We start from the raw sequence: 21,393 nt of genomic DNA on the forward strand, positions 1-21,393 counted from the left end.
AGACAAGCGCTCGGTATCGCAGATGCCGTCTTACTGCCTGATACTCAACCCTATATGTTACGCACAGCTGGCTACTTGTAGAGAATCCACTTGTTGGAAAACACGTCGGCCGCCTTGGATTTTTCCCAGCTAACGTGCTCAATTACACGAAACCTATGCAGGCTATCCACTATTTTAATGGGCACAATGGAACGAAGCCAGCGATGCCCACAGTAATTAATAATCTACTTGTAGATCATTCCAATTTGGAAAAAATGCACGCAACAAGGCGGCCGACTAGGTCCGACATTTATTCCAGGTGTGACATCGCATATTTCAGCTGTTCTCCTGAAATGAAGATGCAGGGGTAATTAAAGAGTGCCGCGTCACATTTTCTTACGGACTCTTGAAGCTTAGGACGGGAGGTTCAAGAGAATTCGTGCAGTGATTTAAACATCATTGATTCCATTGTCAATATAGATAATACTTTGGCATAATTTTCAAGCCATCTGACAATCAGCAGAAGAGTATTACTTCGCAAGGCACAATGGAGCGAAAACCAAATATTGCAATCATTGGTGCAGGGCCTAGCGGCCTCACGCTTGCGAGGATTCTTCACCAACATGGGATCCCGACGACCATTTTTGAGAGGGATGAGAGTCAAAACGCGAGGAAAACCGAAGGTGGCTCTTTGGATTTAAGTCTTGATGGGGGTCAGAAAGCCATCCGCATGGCAGGCATCTGGGAAGAATACAACAAATTAGCGCGTTACGAGGCCGAAGCATTGAAGCTTATAGACCGACACGGCAAAGTCTATCTCGACAGCACCGGATTTGACACTGGAAGACCTGAGATTGATCGCACTGAACTTCGACGTATTCTACTTGAGTCATTGCCTAAAGAATACATTAGATGGAACCATCACCTGAAAAGGGTGGACCCTGATGGAACTCTTCACCTTGCACACACTATAGAAAGCGGATTCGACCTTATTGTTGGCGCTGAGGGCACGTGGTCCAAGGTGCGAAATGTTCTCACGCCGATCCAACCCTTCTATTCTGGAGTCACCGTTTACGAGACTCTGTACGAAAATGTCGACGAGGCCCACCCTGAATTTGCGGCCTTGGTAGGAGAAGGCTCCCTGTTGGTTATCGGCAACGAGACAGGCATTCACCAAATGACACAAAGGCAAGGTGACCGTTCCATCCGAACGTACGCCTATATCCGTCAGCCAGAGACTTGGGGCTCTGACGTCGATTGGCACGACCCTAAAGCGGCGCGAGAAGCCTTGCTGCCTTGGTTTAACGACTGGGACCCTCAGTTCACTCAGTTCGTGACGGCGACTGAGAACCCTGTTCTCGCGCGCAAACTCTACATCTTACCTGTTGGTCTCCGGTGGCCGCATAAGGACAATTTTACGATTATTGGTGACGCGGCTCATGTTATGACTCCATTTGAGGGCGAAGGAGTCAACGCTGCCATGCGTGATTCCTTGGAGTTAGCACAAGCCATTATTGCCAATCCAACTGATATACCTCAGGCAGTGAAGAACTATGAGGAGATCATGTGGAAGATCGGAGAACAGAAACAGAAGCAGACGTGGGACAATATGATGCGAACCTTAGACTACAATGGCATCGAATATCTCCATGATCGGTTGCAGCACCTTATGGGGATGATAAAGGAGGGAAAGATGGCAAAGAATGGAAGTGTTTAGAGCCAGCCTCCAATTATTTCAAATTGTCAAGTCCCATGCCGTCTACTTTAGAGAAGCATGAAGATTGAAATATGAAAGATGATACAGTGACACTATGTTCAAGCCCCCCCCAACCCCAAATATAGTCACATCCTCAATACAGAAGCGCAAATTTTAGAAGTCTTTTGATATGAAATGAGCCAAGAATACTATCCATGTGTCTGTCTTTTTATACAAAATCTGGCTTTCAGGCCATAGATACTTGTATCAGTTGTTATTTGTTATTTATCATCGATACAGCACCCACACGTACAGCTTTCTTTCCTCTTGAAAGCGCTTCCTCGGCCACATAGCATTCGCCTAATTAGACGAAAGCAAACCTCGCACCTCGAATTCTTTAGATTGTTAGTAAGCTCCACTAAGCACCTTTCCTATTTAATGTGGACACGCACAAGATTTTATATAATCATGGCTAACCTTAATTAACACTACTAGATATGGGGGTTGGAGTCAAAAGTGTTGGCGACGCTAGATTTATAGCTACATAATTAGCGTACAACCTAAGTATTACGATTACAAAGTTGCGTACCCTAGGGTTATTATAATCTTTATATAGAAATTATAGTTAGATTCTCTATAATTACATAGCTTATACTGCCCTAACCCTTGAAATTTCCATGTATTATAATGTATCTCAAAACGAGCTAATCACCGCATAGCCATCACTTTTGACTCTAGCCTCCGCAGGGTATGATTAGGTACTAGGGTGCGTGGTTATATGTACATTAGTAGATTCTGCTTAATTCCATAGGCTTCTCTTAGCCACCATACTAACATTATACATTAACATTAAGTTATAATCAAAAATGAGATACTTTCAAACAACCCTCCACAATGCGGCTTTTCTTGAATGCATTTGTCATACATACACACTCAATAACGTAATCCACAAGCGAGCCGCCACCCCAAGCGAGCCGCCACTTTTTCCCGAACCCGTACGCGATATTGATTTCAAATGATTCAACACGTCAATATGCCACCAATTCGCAAAAAAGATTCAAAAGATTTGATTGAGCAAGAAGGCCGAATCTTATTGGCTATTTCCGATTTTCAGAATGGCAAAATTCCAAAAATTGCACAAGCTGCTAGAATTTACAATATCCCCCGTACCACTCTCCGGAATCGACTACATGGCATTGAACAAAGAATGCTTGTACAAGCTGCTATATCCGAATATGGGATCTTACCGGAAGATATATACAATTTTGATGAGACCGGCTTTGCCATGGGACTCTGCGCAACTGCAAAAGTTATTACCGGAAGCGATCGATATGCTCGGCCGAAGCTTTTACAGCCTGGAAATCGAGAATGGGTGACTGCAATTGAAGCAACAAATTCAACCGGTTGGGCTCTGCCTTCGTACGTTATTTTCAAAGCAAAAAAAAAACGTACGATTAGGCTGGTTTGATGAGCTTCCTGGTGATTGGAGAATCAATATTAGTGATAATGGTTGGACTACAGATCAAATAGGGCTAGAATGGCTTAAAACCCATTTCATTCCCTATATTAATGGTCGTTCAATGGGAAAATATCGAATGTTAATTCTTGATGGCCATGGAAGTCATTTAACACCAGAATTTGACCGTACATGCACTGAGAATGATATTATTCCAATTTGCATGCCACCTCATTCTTCCCATCTTTTACAGCCTCTTGATGTTGGCTGTTTTGCAGTTTTAAAACGACAATATGGGCAGCACGTTGAACAGCGGATGAGACATGGTTTTAACCATATCGATAAAATCGACTTTTTAACGGCATTTCCACAGGCTCGTACGGTGGCATATAAAGCTCAAACTATTCGGAATAGCTTCGCAGCCACCGGATTGGTGCCTTTCAATCCGGATCGAGTTATCCAACAGCTTAATATTCAATTAAAGACGCCAACCCCCCCTTCCAAGTTGATCAAGCAATTCACAATCATCCTGCTTACAAACACCTCAAAATACACGTCAATTTATACGCCAGTCAACTACAATAACGAAGCGTATAAATGAGCGTACGGGAAGCCCAAATCAAGTCTTTGATCAGGTTCTTTTACGGATGTCAAAAGCTTATGAAACGGCCAGAAATGACTATTTACTCTCACGGAAAGAACTTAACGATTTACGAGCTGCGAATGAGAAAGAGAAGCAAAAGCGTAAAAGGTCTAATAAACAGATATCTATCGAGCAAGGGATTACTAGAGAAGAAGCTCAAGCGCTCGTACAAGGTCAGGTTGAGGCATCTCAGGCTGTTATTACTACTCCGGTTGAGCCGGAGCTCCCAGCTTCTCAACCACTCGTACGCCGCCAATTTCGCTGCAGCGGTTGTAACGTTATGGGGCATAGAATAAACCAATGTCCTAAGTCGTACTAGTAGTTAATTTTTTGTATGAGAAATGTATGGGAATTGGAAAATTGACATTTGAAATCAATATCGCGTACGGGTTCGGGAAAAAGTGGCGGCTCGCTTGGGGTGGCGGCTCGCTTGTGGATTACGTTAGTTACCTAACGTAATCGGTAAGCGAACCGGCCACCTCTCCAGAAAATAACTCTCTATATTGATTTACCATATTACAACGCGTCAAAATGCCACCAATTCGCAAAAAAGACCCCCTAAAATCCACTCAGGATGAGGGAAAGGTCGAATTAGCTATTTCCGATTTAAAAAATGGAAGAATTCGCAGTATTCGTGAAGCTGCAAGAATCTATATGGTTGCTCGTACAACTCTTCAAGATCGAATGAAAGGAGTGCCGTATCGACAAATAACACGCGCCAACAACCATAAATTGAGTCAATCTGAGGAGGATTTGCTTGTCAAATGGGTGCTTGATTTAACTAAACGTGGATTACAGCCCCGGCACTTTCTCGTACGAAATATGGCTAATTATCTTCTCTCACAACATGGAGATCAACGGGTTGGAGATAAATGGGTATATAATCTTGTTCAACGTCGCCCAGAGATTGAATCCAAATTCTCACGAAAATACAACTACGAACGTGCCAAATGTGAAGATCCAAAGATTATACAAGGCCATTTTGACCGCGTAAGAGATATAATATCTGAGTACGGCATCTTACCAGAAGATATCTATAATTTTGATGAGACGGGCTTTGCTATGGGACTCTGCGCAACTGCAAAGGTTATTACTGGAAGCGATCGATATGCTCAGCCAAAGCTTCTACAGCCTGGAAATCGAGAATGGGTGACTGCAATTGAGGCAACAAATTCAACCGGATGGGCTCTGCCTTCGTACGTGATTTTCAAAGCAAAGAAAAACGTACGATTAGGCTGGTTTGATGAGCTTCCGGATGATTGGAGAATCAATATTCGCGATAATGGCTGGACTACAGATCAGATAGGATTAGAATGGCTTAAAACCCATTTTATTCCTCTTACTAGTGGTCGTACATTGGGAACATATAGTATGTTGATTCTTGATGGCCATAGAAGCCATTTGACTGCAGAATTTGACCGTACATGTACGGATCATAAGATTATTCCAGTCTGTATGCCTCCTCATTCTTCACATCTCTTACAGCCTCTTGATGTTGGCTGTTTTGCAGTTCTAAAGCGATATTATGGGCAGCTTGTTGAACAACGAATGAGGCTTGGTTTTAATCATATTGACAAAATCGACTTCTTAACAGCATTTCCACAGGCTCGTACAGTGGCATATAAAGCTCAAACTATTCGGAATAGCTTCGCAGCCACCGGATTAGTGCCTTTCAATCCAGATCGAGTTCTTCAACATCTCAATATTCAATTGAAGACTCCAACCCCCCCTCCAAGTCGATCAAGCAATACAGCATCATCCTGCTTACAAACACCTCAAAATATACGCCAATTTGTACGCCAGTCAACTACAATCAATAAGCGTATAAATAAGCGTACAGGAAGCCTGAATCAGAATGAAGAAATCAATCAGGCAGTTATACGGTTATCAAAAGCCTACGAAATACTAGCGAATGATGCTTTACTCGTACGGAAAGAAAACCGTGATTTACGAGCTGCGCATGAAAAAGAGAAGCAAAAGCGCAAAAGATCTAATAAACAGATATTCTATTGAGCAAGGGATTACTAGAGAGGAAGCTCAGGCGCTCGTACAAGGTCAGGTTGAGGCATCTCATGCTGTTACTACTACTCTGGCTGAGCCGGAGCTCCCAGCTTCTCAAGCAGTCGTACGCCGCCAATTTCGCTGCAGTGGTTGTAACGTTATGGGGCATAGAATAAATCAATGTCCTAGTCGTACTAGTAGTTAGATTTTTGTATATAATTTGTACGTGATTGAGAAATTGGGATTTGAAATCAATATAGAGAGTTATTTTCCGGAGAGGTGGCCGGTTCGCTTACATGGCCGGTTCGCTTACTGATTACGTTATTTTGCTGCACAGAATGACTAATTACCTTTATAGATACTGACTAAGAAGCGGCCGCCTTCCCACCGCTACTGGCTCTTACAGATTCTGAAACTTTACGTCGAACCACCTATGCAGCATGTTATCCTGTCTATATCAAGATTAGATATTCCGTTCAATCTCTGCTGCTGCAATAATAAATTTGCTTCACCAGTTAAGTCAAGAACAACTTGTACTCTACCTTTATTCATCGCAAGCTTCTCTTCAAAGATTCGAAATAAATTATTACAACTGCCATGGCGTTTAAACTTTATGGTAGTCCTTTATCAGGATGCACTCAGCGTGTGCTTCTTGTTCTTGCCGAAAAAGGCGTTGAGGACTTCGAGCTGCTCCCAGTTAATCTTATGAAAGGGGAGCACAAGGTGAGATAACGCTTTTCACGACATGACTTGTCGCGACTGACCTGTCGCTGTCAGATGCCAAACTACACTGAGAAGCATCCGTTTGGTGTGATTCCATTGCTCGAAGAAGGAGAGTTCCGGCTCTTCGGTAAGCTCCTTTCTTACCGCTTACATCTCGTTATCACTGGTTAATGACGTGGCCCTCAGAATCCCGAGCAATCTCTCGATATCTCGCAATTAAGTACAAAGACAAAGGTACCTCTCTTGTGCCCAGTGCTGGAGATTGGGCAGGATGGGCTCTTTTTGAGCAGTGGGCAGCCGTCGAATCAAGCAACTTCCACTACTATTGTGAACAAATCCTGACACAGAAGATGTGGAATCCGTAAGTCTCACACCATGCGTCTGAACAGCCTGACTGCATCTCTTCTGTTACTGATTTTCTTATATCATATAGATACAAGGGTCTTCCTACTGTTGACGCCATCTTGGATGATGCCACTAAGCGTTTTGAGGAGAAGTTGGATACATTTGATAAGGTCCTTGGAACCCAGGAATATTTGGGAGGCAAAGAATTTTCCTTGATTGACATCTTCTACATGCCGGCGGTGGCCTTACTTTTCCGTGCCGGAGCAGGCTCCTTGATTGAATTGCGTCCAAACTGGAAGGCATGGTGGCAACGTGTTTCAACCCGACCTTCGTGGGAGAAAGTGTCTGCGTCCGCTGCCGCAGCAGCAGCTGCTATGGCTGGTAACAAATAAATATAGTCATCGTCTCTTGTCAGTACGCTCATCGTACTCTGCAAATGAAACGCATTGGTCCATGCTTGCATTCCTGACAATCCTATCACTAGAATAGGCCTCACCAATTCTCATGGGACTTGCAACGAGTCCTGTCTAGTCCTAAGGAGCAAATGTCTATAGAATGAGACAAGCATTTATTTATTTCTTCAAAACTTATGAAATTCTATAAAACTTCTAAAACTACTCATTTTTCATTTAACGTCATATAAATATACTCTCTAGTAATGTTATGAGCTGACCTCATGAAGGGTGTTCGGGCGAAGCCCTCACGATCGCTTCATTGATCGCCTCATTAGGCTCTCACCGCCCGGCAGTATTATGATCGCTTCAACAATCGCCTCATTGATCCGGCACCTGCACGGTGCCTACACCTACGCTCTGTGCCTACGTCTACGCGCTAGCTTCTGCCCCCCGGGGGGCAGAAGCAACCCCGTTGCCAGGCAACACCTGCCGAAGCCCCTATTTCCCCTTATCCATATAAACCTGTATACGCCCCCGGAACTTGTTACTTTTCTCTCTTTCTTTTCCTCATGTTGTGATTTCTATTCGAGTATGCCCTTATAGTGAGCATTAGGCGGGACTAGCCCGTAACAAGTAAAATCCATTTTCTCGTAACAATTTTTGATTTTTTCAAATAATCTAATAAATTAGGAATCCCTGGTTTTGAATATAAGAAATATAGTGTAATGACCGGGTTGAACGATAGTTCGAATGTGGATATCGGCTACAGAACACTTGTAGAAGCAATGCTTAGGAGAACTCGCTGTATAGTATACTAGAGGAGATGAAGTAAACGTATGTTGTTACGAAGCTAAACTGCATGACGCTAAAAGGTACTATTACGGAAAAGGAAAGGTTTCAAATTACAAGAAGAAACCAGTACCAGTCATGAATGTGTGTGTGTGTGTGTGTATTTAACGGCCGTGGATCGTGACTCGCACGCTTTCCACCAATCCCTACTGGGACATAGGCCGCCGAGGGGTAAACCTCGGGCTTCAGGTCCTATCAGATTTATATACAAATAAGGGACTCTTTGGCGCATTTCCATAGCTGCTGTGGTCTTACAGGGAGGTCCACTTCCGAGTGGGTTTTAGATATTTGCCAGCTGCAATGGTCCACCTACGCTCCATGACCCATAACTCTACCATAATAGTAATCAAGCAGTGAGAGTTTAAAAGAAAGAAGGGAAGAAAGAGAGAAAGAAAGAGGGAAAAGAGAGATATAAGGGAAAAGTAGGGCTGACTTAGCTAGGTGCTAAGGAGAGGTTGGCGAGGACAGATATCCTCAAAAAAACGGGTCTCTGCTAGCCATGTAGCTAGTTTTTGTGCTTCTTTCGCAGTGCCTAGAAGGAAGGATATGACCTCAGAAGGAGGTCCAGGAGGACGAGGGGCTCGTCTCTTAGCTATATAGCAGAAGAAGAAATGTAGAGGTGCTTTTCGTGCTCCACATCGACAGAGGAGATGAGCATCATCATGATTAAAACGTTCATGGTAGTCTGCGAAATCTCCATGTCCAGTACGGGCTGCAATGATATGGCCAAGGTTAAGTCGGTTAAGTTGAAGCTCTCCAGGGCGCTTAGGAGATGTAGTTATTTCTAGATCTTGGTAAGTTTGTGGTGCTATGGTCTGCCACCGTGTCTGGGCAGCAGAGAGAGATTGAGTCTTGGCGTGTCTCTTTAGCGAGGCATATGAGGACTTGCATGGAGAGGGGGGGGTAGAGGCAGCTCCCTCTTTAGCAGCAGAATCTGCTGCTTCATTCTCAGGGATTTTAGTGTGTCCAGGGACCCATCGGATTTGGACTGATCCACTTTTGGTGTGTGGAAGCCTTTCACGTAGTGGCCAGCCAGCTGCAAGGGTGCGGAAGGATTCAAAGGCTTCTTGAGAAGATCCGGTAGAGGGAGATAGAAGGCGCGTGGCAACTTCTAAGTTATCAAGGCAGATCCATAAGTTAGTAGCAAATTGAGCTGTTACCAGTCATGAACAGTAAAGTGTACTGTGCAATCAGAAGACAGGAGTCACGTGATGATAAGGAAGATAAGTGGCATACACAATGAGCCATGATCATTGGATGATGAACAAGGGAAAGAAAGAAGAGAAGAGAAAGAAAGAAGAAGAAGAGAAATATAAAGGAAGAGTAGGGCTGTCTTAGCTAGGTGCTAAGGAGAGGTTAGCAAGGGCAGATATCCTCAAAGAAGTGGGTCTCTGCTAGCCATGTAGCTAGCTTTTATGCTTCTTTAGTAGTGTCTAAGAGAAAAGAGATGACCTCAGAAGGGGGCCTAGAAGGCCAAGGGGCTCGTCTCTTAGCTATATGATAGAAGAAGAAGTGCAGAGATGCTTTTCATGCTCTGCATTAGCAAAGAAGATAAGCATCATCATAGTTGAAGCATTCATAGTAGTCTATAAAGTCTCCATGACCAATACGGGCTGCAATAATATGGCCAAGGTCAAGTCAGTTAAGTTGAAGCTCCCCAGGGCGCTTAGAGGAAGTGGTTATTTCTAGATCTTGATAGCTCTATGGTGCCATCTTCTTCTATTGTGACTGAGCAGCGGATAGGGATTGAGTCTTGGTGTATCTCTTTAGCAAGGTGTATGAGAATTTGTGAGGAGCAGGAGGGATTAAGGCAGCTCCCTCTTTGGCAGCGAGATCAGCCGCTTCATTCTTAGGGATTTTAGCGTGTCCAGGGACCCATCAGATTTAGATAGATCTACTTTTAATGTGAGGAAGCCTTTTGCGAAGTGGCCAGGCAGCTGTAAGGGTGTGGAAGGATTTAAAGATTTCTTAGGAAGATCCTGTAGAGGGAGATAGAAGATGTATGGTAACTTCTAGGTTATTAAGGCAGATTTATAGGTTAATAGCAAATTGAGCTGTTAGGTACACTATTGCTGCTTGAGCGCCAGCTAGAGCTGCTTCTGCTTCTGTGTTAAAGACCTCTTTCTCATATCCATATAAGAGTGAGGAGTGGAGGAACTGATGGTGTGCTTAAAGTTCAATATAGCTACCCCCTGCACGTCTATCTGCTAGCCTAGATCTATCTGAAAAGATTACAATATCTGAGCTAGGAATGATACATTGAAAAGCTATGAAATTAGCCGCTGCCTATTCCTTAGTGCATCCCATGGGAGCTCCTATTTGAGCTTGAGTATTTCTATAAGGCTCGCGAGGGTGCTAGGGAGTATATTGGAGAGGGTTTATCTATTTAGAGTTTGGGAGGGCCAGTGTATAGTAGGCAAATCAGCTGGTTTATTAGCCATTACTAGCGATCTGTTCTGCGTGTCTTTGAAGTAGGTGATAAGGGTTAAGACGCTATAGGCGGACAGTTGCAAGGAGGGCTATTCAATCTAGTTCAATTTCTGGTGGAGAGAATCCAGACTCTCAATAAAGGACTGGCTTTGGGGTTATGCGGAAGACTGGAAGGACTGCTCTTGTGCCTGTTAGTATTACTTTAGTTAGTTTCTCAAGATGTTCTCTAACTTAGTTTGAAATCTGGAAAGGTCTAGAGCGAGTATGTCCTAGCTATCAGGTTTCTGCGCCATAGTATGCTTCATGGAGTACACAGGCTGATACAGTCTGCTATAGTAAATCAGGTTTAACTCCTTAAATAGTATTCCCTAGAGAGCAAAGAGCGTTGGCTACAGTGAGGGCTTTAGATGCTGTTTCTTTAATGTGCTATTTGAATGTTAGCTTTTTATCAAAGAGGATTCCTAGCTATTATAGATATAGCTATTTAGTGTTTTTTAATATTGTAATAGATCTAGCTTTCACTGAAGGTGTGTAGGTTGGGTCCTGGTCTGCTTTATGTTGGGAGAAGTGAAGAAGCTTATATTTATCTAGTGCAAATGTAATGCTCTCTGCAGCACTCTAATTAAGAGCTTTTTAAAGTGAGTCTGATAAGGCTTCACAATTAGTAGTAAGAGAAGTTGAGATTGCTAGGTTAGTTGTGTTGTCCGCGTAACTAAATCTGTTTCTTAGGTTTCCTAGACAGAATAGAGGCGCTATGTAGAGCATGAAAAGAATGCCAGATACTGGGGATCCTTGTGGAAGACCGCAGGCAATGTCTGTTGAGGGGCCGATCTCTCCATCGAGTCGGATCTGAACTGATCTTCCAGTAGTGAAGGAGGCAATCCAGAGAATGAGATTGGTAGGCCAGCCCTGCTCGCGTCTGTGGATCAGTCTGCCGGGAAGCATGGAATCAAAGGCGCCTTTGACATCTAGGGTAAGGAGTGAGGTAGTCATGCCTTGATTTAGTGCTTGTTTAACATCATGTGTTAGGCATGTGGTTAGGTCAGTTGCAGATCTTAGTGGGAGAGCTCCAAATTGTTGCCTTACTAATACTTTATAGTATATAGAGATCCATGCTATATTCTGTACCACCAAGCGCTCCAGTCCTTTGCTAAGTACTGATAGGAGAGTAATTAGTCTGTATAATCTAGGTGAAGACCAATCAGTCTTTTTTGGTTTCTAGATGATTGCTAAGATTGTATGTTAAAAGTATTTAGGATGATAATCAATCTTTAGGCACCCTTAATATAGCATTAGTACCTTATCTTTGATTAGAGGCCAGGCTACTTTGAGTATGCAGGTTGGGATTTCATCTGCGCCAGGGGCTGTGTTTCCTGCCTGAAGTACTGACTCCTCCACTTGTAGCATCAATATATCTGGGAAGTAGAGACTAGTAGAAGACACTGCTGGGGAGTCTAGAGGTATATCTCCTGCCTCTACCGAGTTCTGGAGAAGATTGCGGACTAGTACGTCTTGTTTCTTGTGTATAGTAACTGCTGGGAGGCTGTTAGGCCTTAGCAGATCTTTTAGTGGAGGGCTTTAGAAGATGCCTATAGACTTATGCTATTTACTTATGTCAAAAACATCCTTTATTTGTGTTACTATAGAGAGCTTCTCTCACCAGAATTGTTGTTAAGACCATCTAGTTATCCTATAGAAGTCTGTCTTTGAGCAGAGGCCTAAGCAGTAATTGTGTAAAGCTTTCTTGCAGTCTTTGTTCCACTATGGTTATTCTATACTTTATGTTATGGTCCTCTTAGCAGAGCCTCTATATGCTCCTTGAATTGTAGATGTTAGTTTTTTAGTAAGGGCATTAAGATCTTCTTCTATTATGGCTGAACTCTCAGTGCCAGCGAGATTAGAGGCGAGGAGCGAGAGGAAGGAGGTATAGTCTAGTATGTTAAATCTTAGTTTCTGAGCTGTTTTCTTGTATTTCTGATCCCATGGAACAGTGGTAATTAGTGGTTGATAATCAGAGGTAGCATCTAAGTGGCTCGCTATGCTAGCTTTGGCTCCTATGAGTGCCAGAGGGCTTGAGGTGAAACTGAGATCTAACATGTTACTCCTTTCATATATGGGACAGTCTATGTTGGAAATAAGTACTAGACTCTGGAGATCCAGCTAGTTGATAAATGGCTCTGCAAAAGTTGTAGGACTGCGTTATAGTGAGAGTTGCCATCTATTGTGTAGCAGGTTGAGATTGCCTATAAGTATTGTTGTTTGAGGGAAATATACCTCTAGTAGGGTTATAAGAGCTTTTGCAGCTTCACCTGCTCTGCTGCAGCCTACTGGGGCATTATAGATGTTAACTATTAGAGCGGACTTTCCTATGGGCGAAAAAATCTAAAGGAATAGGAGATCCGAGGCTTCTTTAGTGTCAGTTGTAAAGGGGTGTAGCTAGGAGGTCTGGATGCCTTTCTTCTTTCAGATATAGGTGAGGACTTGTGGTCGGCCACTTATTGCCTAGCTATTAGTTGGGAAGAAGTATTCATATGATGGATGTTTTTTAGTGATCTGTTGGCTGAGGTCTTTGAATATATATAGTTCTTAGATTAGAATAACATTGATGTTGCTAGTGTATGCTAATGTGAGGGCTATTTCATGTGTGTCTAGCGCGTGCCCTACATTTAACTGTAGTATTTTGAGAGGCACTTTTTAAGTTGGATAGTGATAGATTATAGCTCCTATTCAAGAAGAGAGGTGAACTGGTTTTATAGTTAAGGGATTATAAAATAGACTGCACAAGCTATAATAGGAGAATCTTTAGTTGGGGCGCAAGGTGGAGAGGTTACTAAATAGAAAGGAGAGATAATCTTGTGGATTGAAGGCTGTAATGGCATCTCATCTAATGCTATAGATGTTTCTTATATGCCTATAGAGAGCTGAGAGCTATATCCTCCTTCAGTTTGAGCTTTTGTGAGGTTTATAGTGTAGGATTTATAGATCTCTGTTTATTGAGCTTTAGTATATTTAGTATTGCTTTTAAGGCACAGAAGGCATTCTGTGAAATCAGCTAGATGTAGTCCATGGCAGTATATGCATCTAGGAGAGCATTGATAAGGCTCTAGGGCTATACAGCAGTTGACATGGCCTTCTTTAGTATACTCTGAGAAGCCGTATAGTTAGCATTAAGAAGGGCGTGCACAGGATCGTGCATTATGCCATTTCTAGCATTATATGTATTAAATAACTGTTATTTTCTTAGAGAGGTGATAAGCATTGGTAATAGTGCCAAAAAGATATAGCTGGATAGGCAGTGGTAATTTTGTGTCTTCTAGGAAGTTAATAAACTAGCTTGAGGAGAGAGTATTAGAATTAGCAGCGCTTATAGTAGTCTTACTAATAGATATAGGCTTGAGCCCTGTAGTTTCGCTAATTTCTAAGGATAGTAGTATAGGATTGACAGGAATTAGAAAGTATTGACTATCTAAGATTTAGCCAATTTTCCTTGGCACATTGGTGACTTAGTACAAGACCCATCGGGAGCTGCATTCTATCTGGTAGTTAACAAAGAATGCAGAGATAGTCTCTTTTTGGGCCTTAAAGGCTAGGAGGGCTTCTGGAGATAAGAGACATAGTGCAAAGCCAGTCTTTGTAGCTTGGACTTCTTTTAGTGCTGCACTATTTAAGTTTAGTTGAGATTATAGGCTAGAATAGATAGCGTAGGCTTCTATTTTTCTAGCTGCATGGTTAGCTGGGAGGCATATAAAGAGCCAGATATTAGGAAGGGGTTGTTTTACCAAAGGCATAGGCTTTTTGATGGAGGCTTTAGGGTGAGTGGTAGGAGTTAATTTGACTGGGGCATATTGGGTAATAGTTGTATAAGTTGACTGGTTAAGACCTGAGGGGGGACGTGAGGGAGGGGGTAAAGGGGGTAAGGGATTTAGGGTGAGAGAAGAGGAAGGGGAAGGAGACAGGGCAGGTAGAATAGAGGTCGTTGAGATACCGCTAATATAAGTGTTAAAATGTTGTTAAGCTATTAAGGCGAGGTCATCGCTTAGAGTGGTGAGAGCTCTCAGTAGGTGAGGAGCAAGGCTGGTGGTTTAGCTGCGGTGTTTATCAAGGAATATAGCTATGGGGCTGAAGATCTTCTGTCCTTCAGAAGCTCTTGTTGTGGCTGCAGACGTGGATTCTAGAAGGGCTGTCTGTAGAGGGCCGTCTGTACCAGGGCCTTTACGCGCCATGGTGTTGCCGGGCGCGTTGAGACGCGTCAAAGGCTGCACTCCTGGGAGCTAGGTGGTAGAGAGGGTTGAGGATTTTGAGCCTCCGACTGTTTGGTATGAATAATTATAAGGAAGTCGCCTACCAACTCGAAAATCGTTGTCTATCATGTTTGGCGTGAAGCATATTGGCCAGAAACAGCTTATATATCGGAACTTGCTGTGCACTAGCACAAACTCAGTTAAGCTTAATACTCAAAGATATCTTTATAGTGGAAATATTGATATTGACCTTATTCTGCGCACTCTTCTATCTACATATTGAGGGGATTGTTGGACACTATTTATGCTTGAGAATCCCATCCACGCAATCTCAAATAGAAGATTCTCGACACAGAGCTGTAAAGTTGATTCGTAGTGTCGGTTTAACTACGGTCCGTATCACGAAGCATAGACGGTAGCAAGGCTAGTCCGACAAGCCTGTCAAGGGTGAAGCTGTATATATATGATATTCGATATTATAAAGCCTAACTCAGAGAAAGTAGGGGGCCCCGGGGTGTCATGGTAGCTATATACGAGGTTGCCGTACGGGCGCTAGGGATAACGTTATCCCGCTCCCGTACGTACGTGCTTGCTTCTGCACCGGGGTGCAGAAGCGCTGAATCATGAGATTGATATTCCGACACTGGCAACTCTCTAAAGGAATGGAAAAGAAGGAATATCAATGAATGACATACAATCTGATGTGGTAAAGGAAAAATCAAAAGAATAAAGCAAAAGTAATGGATGCGGACTGGGGTAAGGAATGACAATCTATGGAGCTGGTGTAGTAACAGGTGTTGCAAATCATACATTCTTTGACTCAGAGTTGCGCTTTGTTAATGGCCTTTCTACCCATCCGTCAACATCGATATGTAGCTTGTTCATATCAATAAGTTCTTATAGAGCGCGGTAGGGCTTGCTCTTTGTCATGGCGTCCGCAGGATTGCTGTTACTGTTGATCCATCTCACTTCCGTGATCTCTTGACGTTTGTACGATTGACGGAGGCACATGAGATCAATCATAAGGCGTTTTTCACATGTCGTACCCAGCTTGACAAGGCATTCGTAAAGGCTCTTCAAATCAGTGCAAAGGACTAGTGGGAGCGGCTCTAAAAGATGCAGCAGTTGGGTGAGAGTTGATTTGATTGCTGTAGCCGCATCAAATCTATTAGCCATACCGTACATCTCCGAAGCAAGTACGCTTCAGGTAATCCTCTTACACTTTGTAGAGGACCAGTGGAGGATATTCGTGTTATTTTAGATGTCAGCGAGTACGATAATATAGCCAATTTGTGAAGACGAGTCCTTATTGTTGGTGAACGAAGTATCAACGAATGCGTACAATTGTGCGGTCCGTAGATCAATCTTGACAAATCATAGTCCGCGGTTGGGGTTGTCAGCCTGCCATTTGAGTCGTTTGTTGAGCGCTTTTATATCCTCTTCATCCAGTTGTGTGGCTTGTGCTGCAAAAGAGAGATCAAACGAAGCTTCAGGTTGGGATACAGAAGCAATATATGCACCAAGAGCTCATTGAGCAACGTACTACTTATATGGAGATGCATTCTTACAAATCTTACCACAGGAGTTGACTATATCTGAAGGGTGATCTTGTACGAGTCGGATATTCTTGCAGGTGCGTTCTTGGATAAGAGTAACACCCTGGGCATCTTCTATAATTACCGCACCATTGAATTGTAGCGGTTTGCTGGTTATAAGCTGTTCACGTGGCTTGTAAAGGATATTTGCACGTTTGATTTGCTCTTCCTCTCATACAGCAAAGGCTTCGTCAGCGACAATGAGCGTATCATCTGTTTGCATTCCAATAATGCTGAATCCTTGCTTCAGATCGCGGCAGTGAAGGAGGCACGGATTATAGGTTGAGGTCTCCATGGCTAGCTGCTTCATGTAGTGTTCATAATACATACGGAACCAGTGATTGCCTGCTTTGGGGATTCTGTATAACGGTTGTTCAACCTTCAAGAATTCGCATCTAGGGAAAAAGCGTTGCAAATCGGAGGGGATTCGAATATAGAAATCACGATTGAGGTGCGTTGTTGACTAAATATAAGCCTGCATGACATCTCAGATTTAAAATTGTACGTTGTCCTTGCTTGCTCCGATACAGAGAATCAAACGTTGACTAGAGTGCTGAATCATAGGTGACTGCGTAAGTATGAATTCTTTGTCCTTGTCGTTGTACGCTTAGACGATGAGTCGTGATTTCTCAAAGGCTTTGTTAGTGCCTTTATTCTTGATCTCGTTAATAAATCTAAAGCCATAGATGTGGGCCTTTGGCGGGATGTCTTCTCAATTGACTGCTGCAAATACACCTCTTTCTAGTAGTCTGTTAACTTCCTTTTTGCGAGATTCGTCGTACGTGCCTGGAGCAAGAAGTTGTGTGAATATCTCCGCGATGGCGTGTAGATCTGGGGCATCTAGCTCTTATAAGTACGTAAGATTATCCTTATATTGAGGTGGTAAGCGGCGTTCGCGTTGTGGGCGTTGTGATTGAGGTTCGGTGTAATTTGGTTCGTATAGTAGGATCGCAACTTTTAGAGGAGGTGGGAGTACGTTCGACGGTTCTATTAATGGTGCTGTAGGTGCACTATATAGTTCAGCCTTATCATTATTATTAGTGTTTTCTTGCTTCGGATTATTATCTTTATGATATGGTTTGACAACAGTTAATCTGAACTTTGTAGGGCCATTTAGGAGATTAATTGTGCATGTTTCTCCATCAATTAATATAAGTTTGTATGGTCCTTTCCATTTGCCAGGGTATCCAGTTCCTCCTTCGCGCCATATAAGCACATCCAAATTGAGGGGAAGACGGTGTATAAGTGTAGACGATGGTCTATTTTAGGTGTTAAGCGCGTTATTAATCTGGCGTACAGTGTGAAGCCTTCGTACTTCAGTCATTGCTTTCTTGACTGCGGCAGCGCGTTGAGCAACCATAGGTGCAGGAGGACTGTATTCCGTCATCCGGGGGTACACTCTAAATACAAGAAGTGTGGGCATGTAACCATCTGGGCCTGCGGTATCGTTGACAGCTTTGACAGCCATTTGAAGTGCTAATTCGGGTGCTAGCTCTGGCACTTCTTCCGAAATAATCTCGTACGAGCGATGTAGTATGGCATAATAACATTCAACAGCACTAATTAACTAATGTGCTTCAACAGGAATGCTGACCATCATTATACTAACAGATGAGGCGAGTTGTGTGAATTCTTTGCTTATGAAGTTCTTTCCTGCGTCGGTAACAATGAAATCCAGGGGTCTGAGGTATGTATCAATCTATAACATTTATAGTGTGTCCCATGTTGCTTTTGCAGATATACTTATAAGCCAACATGCAGCATTAAAATGCGTTGCTTCATCCACAATATGGAGTACGGGCTTGCCATTAATATACATAATGTCCACAATGATTGAATGATTGAATTCAATGTTGTCCTGTAGGGTGAAGTGGAAACGGCCTAGTAATCTACTATGGGTTTGGCAATGGTGACAGAATTTGTTGATCTCTTCTATTACTTTAGGGTGTGTATCATAGCCTACGCGTTGTAGGGTTTTATGTAGTTGTCTGACAGAAGGATGTCCAAAGCGGCGGTGTAATCGACATAGTTCCGTATCTGTAAGGAAGCATTGCTTATCGTTAAAGGATTATGAGATATACATTGCTAGTGAATAGTCCCAAATAAGGAAAGGATGGCCAAATCGGCGTACAATTGGCACGGTCAGGTACGGTTCGCTGCAGATAAGGAGATCCTTCGTATTATCGTAGTAAACCTTGAGGCGGTCGAGATCTTTGATAGAGAATAGAAATGGTGTCATGGCCTCAATAATATAGAATCGTACATTGCCAACCGGGGTCTCTATATCAATCGAACCTAGAGATTGTAGCGCGTTACCAGCGCCAAATCGTATAGTTATAGATCCGGCAGTTGACGTGTCCATCGTACAATTCTTAGCAACTTTCCGAAATGCGAGATATTAAGCGTATCCAGCCGTTGAGAATGCTACAGCGCCAGTATCAATAAGTAGCCCTATAAACATGTTTAATAAATATTAATCTTCTGCAAGAAACGCATATTCAGGTATAGTAAGATGATGAGAGCTTGGTATAATCTGTACGTCAGTGTCATCTTCGTCACTAGGGGTGAGCTTGGCTGTACATTCTTGATTGTTACCTAGCAAGCAGCTAAGATAGTGAGCTGCAGAATGATTAGTGAGTTCGCTTGCTAGTGAAGGTGAGAATTTGGCATGATCTGTAGTGGCAACTGTGAAGTATCCTGTTGCCATAGTTGGCTCGCTTTTTGTACGGTCTGGGAGGTCGTACTGGCTCGGTTCGTCGATCTCAGCCAAGTACAATTCGAAGCGTTTCCCTGGCGTTGGAGGCTGTCCTTCGGATTCCATGATAAATTTGTCTATTGCAGCCTCGTATGGGCGTCTAGCAGCTTGTTGTTCCTCTTCCATATGGTTAGTTAACTAGCAGTCTAGTTTATAGTATACGTGGCAGGTTTTCAGTGCTTCGCTTTGGTAGCGACGTGGTAAACGGCTAGGATAGTGTAGATTGCTCCTTCCTCATGAGTAGCTTCGTCCGTATGGTGAACGTCTTCTATGTAGCGAACGTGACTGTCGGCTGTAGTAGCGGCAATCCATATAGTATGAATCCATAGGATGTTACGCTGCTACTTGTTTTGAGTCTTCCCATTAGCTTATACTTGATTGTAGGTCCTGTATAAGGCTGGAGATATTCAGTGAAGATTTTCTAGTTGCGGCATGGCACGCAGGGACGAGACGGGTTGCTAATATAAGCTTTGAATGGTAATAGACATCGTTTCATAGCTCTAGACAAATCTTGCTATAGAGTCTTTATAGGTCCCGAAGTATAATTTCAAGGCATTCTAGAATTGGCTTATCAGGGTTCTTACTCATAGTACTGGCTAGATTCGTAGCATCCCATTGACTCTGTACGAATCGAAGGTGCTCCTCAGTCTCAAAGTAGCTTTTCATAGCAGATAGGGTTGATTCCTTGCCGGACCCATTCGTCCTTGTTGTCAAAGTAGTACCAAAGGGCTTCTCCTTTAAGCATCACGAAAAACGCCTTTCTTTGTGCATCTTGGGTGTGGATTCCTATATAACCGCACATTTCTAAGAAATATTGATATGAATAGTCGAATGTGTCCTTATTATTGCCGTAGCGGAGATCTTCTGAATAAGCCTTTCATAGCTGACTGATATTCGCCCTGTAGTACGAGGTGTCTTGCGTGGTATAGTTTGTATGAATGGTCTGGCGGCTATGCGTCGTAGCCAGTATGGCCTGCTTATATAACATAGTTGTGGTAGAGGTTATTGGATTGTACTGTTGCTGCACTGATTGTGCAATTGGGGTCAGTGTTATATCTCTCTCCTTATTACGCTGAGATCGTAGTGTCATTCTGTATGGTATAGTCATTGCTTATAGTTCAGAGTGGACAGCTTGTTAAGGTGCCTTAGGGGTCGTAGCTTGGAGCCTTCGAATCGCAGGTCCATACGTGAGCTTGATATTTGATGAGCTGAACGTTCCACAGCGTTATACATAGTATATAACTTCACTTTCAGTCCATTCATGCTGCTCTGATTCGGCAATTGTCTTAGATAGTGTAGTAGCTGCATATTGTCGTTCTTTCGCTACGTATACACCATTTGTTCGCAGAGTGTCACGTAGGTTGATAAGAGTCTTTAGAGGCGTAATTCTAAAAGCTCCTTCGGTCCATGTTGAGAAGTCTTCGCGAAATGTATTCTATAGATCTTCATCGTATAAGTCGGTGTAGTCCTCGATTCGGGCTATTATACACTTCTCAATAGTTTTTGCGTCCTTGTCTGTCGGATCGAAGCTTTTCGAGTAATCCGTAGTTGGAGGCATCTTGTCAGGGTTTCCAGCGCGTGGTTCAGAGCGTTGGAGATAGGTATGAATTGAGGTCGACTGAACGGCTCAATATAGGGGTATCGGGGTAATAAGAATAGGGTCTTGATCTGTGGGCCTCACTGATCAGTGTCGGTTTAACTACGGTCCGTATCACGAAGCATAGACGGTAGCAAGGCTAGTCCGACAAGCCTGTCAAGGGTGAAGCTGTATATATATGATATTCGATATTATAAAGCCTAACTCAGAGAAAGTAGGGGGCCCCGGGGTGTCATGGTAGCTATATACGAGGTTGCCGTACGGGCGCTAGGGATAACGTTATCCCGCTCCCGTACGTACGTGCTTGCTTCTGCACCGGGGTGCAGAAGCGCCGAATCATGAGATTGATATTCCGACACGTAGATTCAATCTTGTGACTTCAATTCTCGAATTTTCCTTGTATCAATGTTGTAAGCTTTCCTTGATTAGGGCTCCCACTAGAGCGACGGGTCCGTCGCGATTACGTAAACTTTAAGATTATGTAATCCTCTAAAAAATCCATCTAACTTATCAGAACCTCGGCCCATTCTTCTCTTTAGTTGACCTCCGTGCTATAAATGCATAACCCCTAACAGCAGCCGACATATTAATGGACGTTCGAATAAGGCCTCTCGGGAGTCGTAGATAGATTCGGGAGGGAGGCAATCGTCTGTGAAGGTAGCCATGGTGTTGGTGTTGGTGTTGCAGG

General features: G+C 43.2%; 8 protein-coding genes across 8 annotated transcripts, besides 9 other annotated features; 4 read left to right on the forward strand and 4 right to left on the reverse strand.

The window, feature by feature from the left end:
- Window positions 1–526: 526 nt before the first annotated feature.
- On the forward strand, window positions 527–1,864 carry TSTA_066050 (salicylate hydroxylase, putative; the record flags this gene model as incomplete). Its single annotated transcript, XM_002340498.1, has 2 exons — window positions 527–1,688; window positions 1,800–1,864. 2 exons carry the CDS (start codon window positions 527–529, stop codon window positions 1,862–1,864), a joined length of 1,227 nt encoding a protein of 408 aa, XP_002340539.1.
- An 831-nt stretch (window positions 1,865–2,695) lies between these two features.
- Window positions 2,696–3,732, forward strand: TSTA_066060 (uncharacterized protein; the record flags this gene model as incomplete). Its single annotated transcript, XM_002340499.1, has 2 exons — window positions 2,696–3,094; window positions 3,546–3,732. The coding sequence occupies exons 1-2, from the start codon at window positions 2,709–2,711 to the stop codon at window positions 3,730–3,732; spliced, it is 573 nt and encodes a 190-aa protein (XP_002340540.1). The 5' UTR covers window positions 2,696–2,708.
- Window positions 2,754–2,882: a mobile genetic element.
- Window positions 2,895–3,113: a mobile genetic element.
- Window positions 3,079–3,591: a mobile genetic element.
- A 573-nt stretch (window positions 3,733–4,305) lies between the features above and the next one.
- On the forward strand, window positions 4,306–5,787 carry TSTA_066070 (uncharacterized protein; the record flags this gene model as incomplete). The annotated part of the gene is made up of 2 exons (XM_002340500.1): window positions 4,306–5,143; window positions 5,225–5,787. 2 exons carry the CDS (start codon window positions 4,306–4,308, stop codon window positions 5,785–5,787), a joined length of 1,401 nt encoding a protein of 466 aa, XP_002340541.1.
- Window positions 4,351–5,784: a mobile genetic element.
- A 417-nt stretch (window positions 5,788–6,204) lies between the features above and the next one.
- TSTA_066080 (glutathione-S-transferase theta, GST, putative) lies at window positions 6,205–7,399 on the forward strand. The gene is made up of 4 exons (XM_002340501.1): window positions 6,205–6,498; window positions 6,553–6,625; window positions 6,685–6,859; window positions 6,932–7,399. Exons 1-4 carry the CDS (start codon window positions 6,373–6,375, stop codon window positions 7,233–7,235), a joined length of 678 nt encoding a protein of 225 aa, XP_002340542.1. The 5' UTR covers window positions 6,205–6,372; the 3' UTR covers window positions 7,236–7,399.
- A 1,052-nt stretch (window positions 7,400–8,451) lies between these two features.
- Window positions 8,452–8,490: a microsatellite.
- Window positions 8,491–8,524: 34 nt separating this feature from the next.
- Window positions 8,525–9,335, reverse strand: TSTA_066090 (uncharacterized protein; the record flags this gene model as incomplete). Its single annotated transcript, XM_002340502.1, has 2 exons — window positions 8,525–9,240; window positions 9,326–9,335. The coding sequence occupies 2 exons, from the start codon at window positions 9,333–9,335 to the stop codon at window positions 8,525–8,527; spliced, it is 726 nt and encodes a 241-aa protein (XP_002340543.1).
- Window positions 8,753–9,223: a mobile genetic element.
- A 14-nt stretch (window positions 9,336–9,349) lies between the features above and the next one.
- Window positions 9,350–9,410: a sequence feature (GA-rich).
- A 255-nt stretch (window positions 9,411–9,665) lies between these two features.
- Window positions 9,666–13,118: a mobile genetic element.
- Window positions 13,119–15,649: 2,531 nt separating this feature from the next.
- Window positions 15,650–17,128: a mobile genetic element.
- On the reverse strand, window positions 16,532–16,915 carry TSTA_066100 (uncharacterized protein; the record flags this gene model as incomplete). Its single annotated transcript, XM_002340503.1, has 2 exons — window positions 16,532–16,816; window positions 16,859–16,915. Coding segments are annotated over 2 exons (342 nt in total), but the record flags the coding sequence as incomplete, so codon positions are not given.
- A 489-nt stretch (window positions 17,129–17,617) lies between the features above and the next one.
- TSTA_066110 (uncharacterized protein) lies at window positions 17,618–18,715 on the reverse strand (the record flags this gene model as incomplete). The annotated part of the gene is made up of 4 exons (XM_002340504.1): window positions 17,618–17,920; window positions 17,948–18,052; window positions 18,152–18,341; window positions 18,435–18,715. 4 exons carry the CDS (start codon window positions 18,713–18,715, stop codon window positions 17,618–17,620), a joined length of 879 nt encoding a protein of 292 aa, XP_002340545.1.
- Window positions 18,716–18,751: 36 nt separating this feature from the next.
- TSTA_066120 (uncharacterized protein) lies at window positions 18,752–19,234 on the reverse strand (the record flags this gene model as incomplete). Its single annotated transcript, XM_002340505.1, has 2 exons — window positions 18,752–18,804; window positions 18,949–19,234. 2 exons carry the CDS (start codon window positions 19,232–19,234, stop codon window positions 18,752–18,754), a joined length of 339 nt encoding a protein of 112 aa, XP_002340546.1.
- Window positions 19,235–21,393: the final 2,159 nt, after the last annotated feature.

This window comes from Talaromyces stipitatus, genomic scaffold (genome assembly GCF_000003125.1).
Source record: "Talaromyces stipitatus ATCC 10500 scf_1105507295523 genomic scaffold, whole genome shotgun sequence".
NCBI lineage: Eukaryota > Fungi > Ascomycota > Eurotiomycetes > Eurotiales > Trichocomaceae > Talaromyces > Talaromyces stipitatus.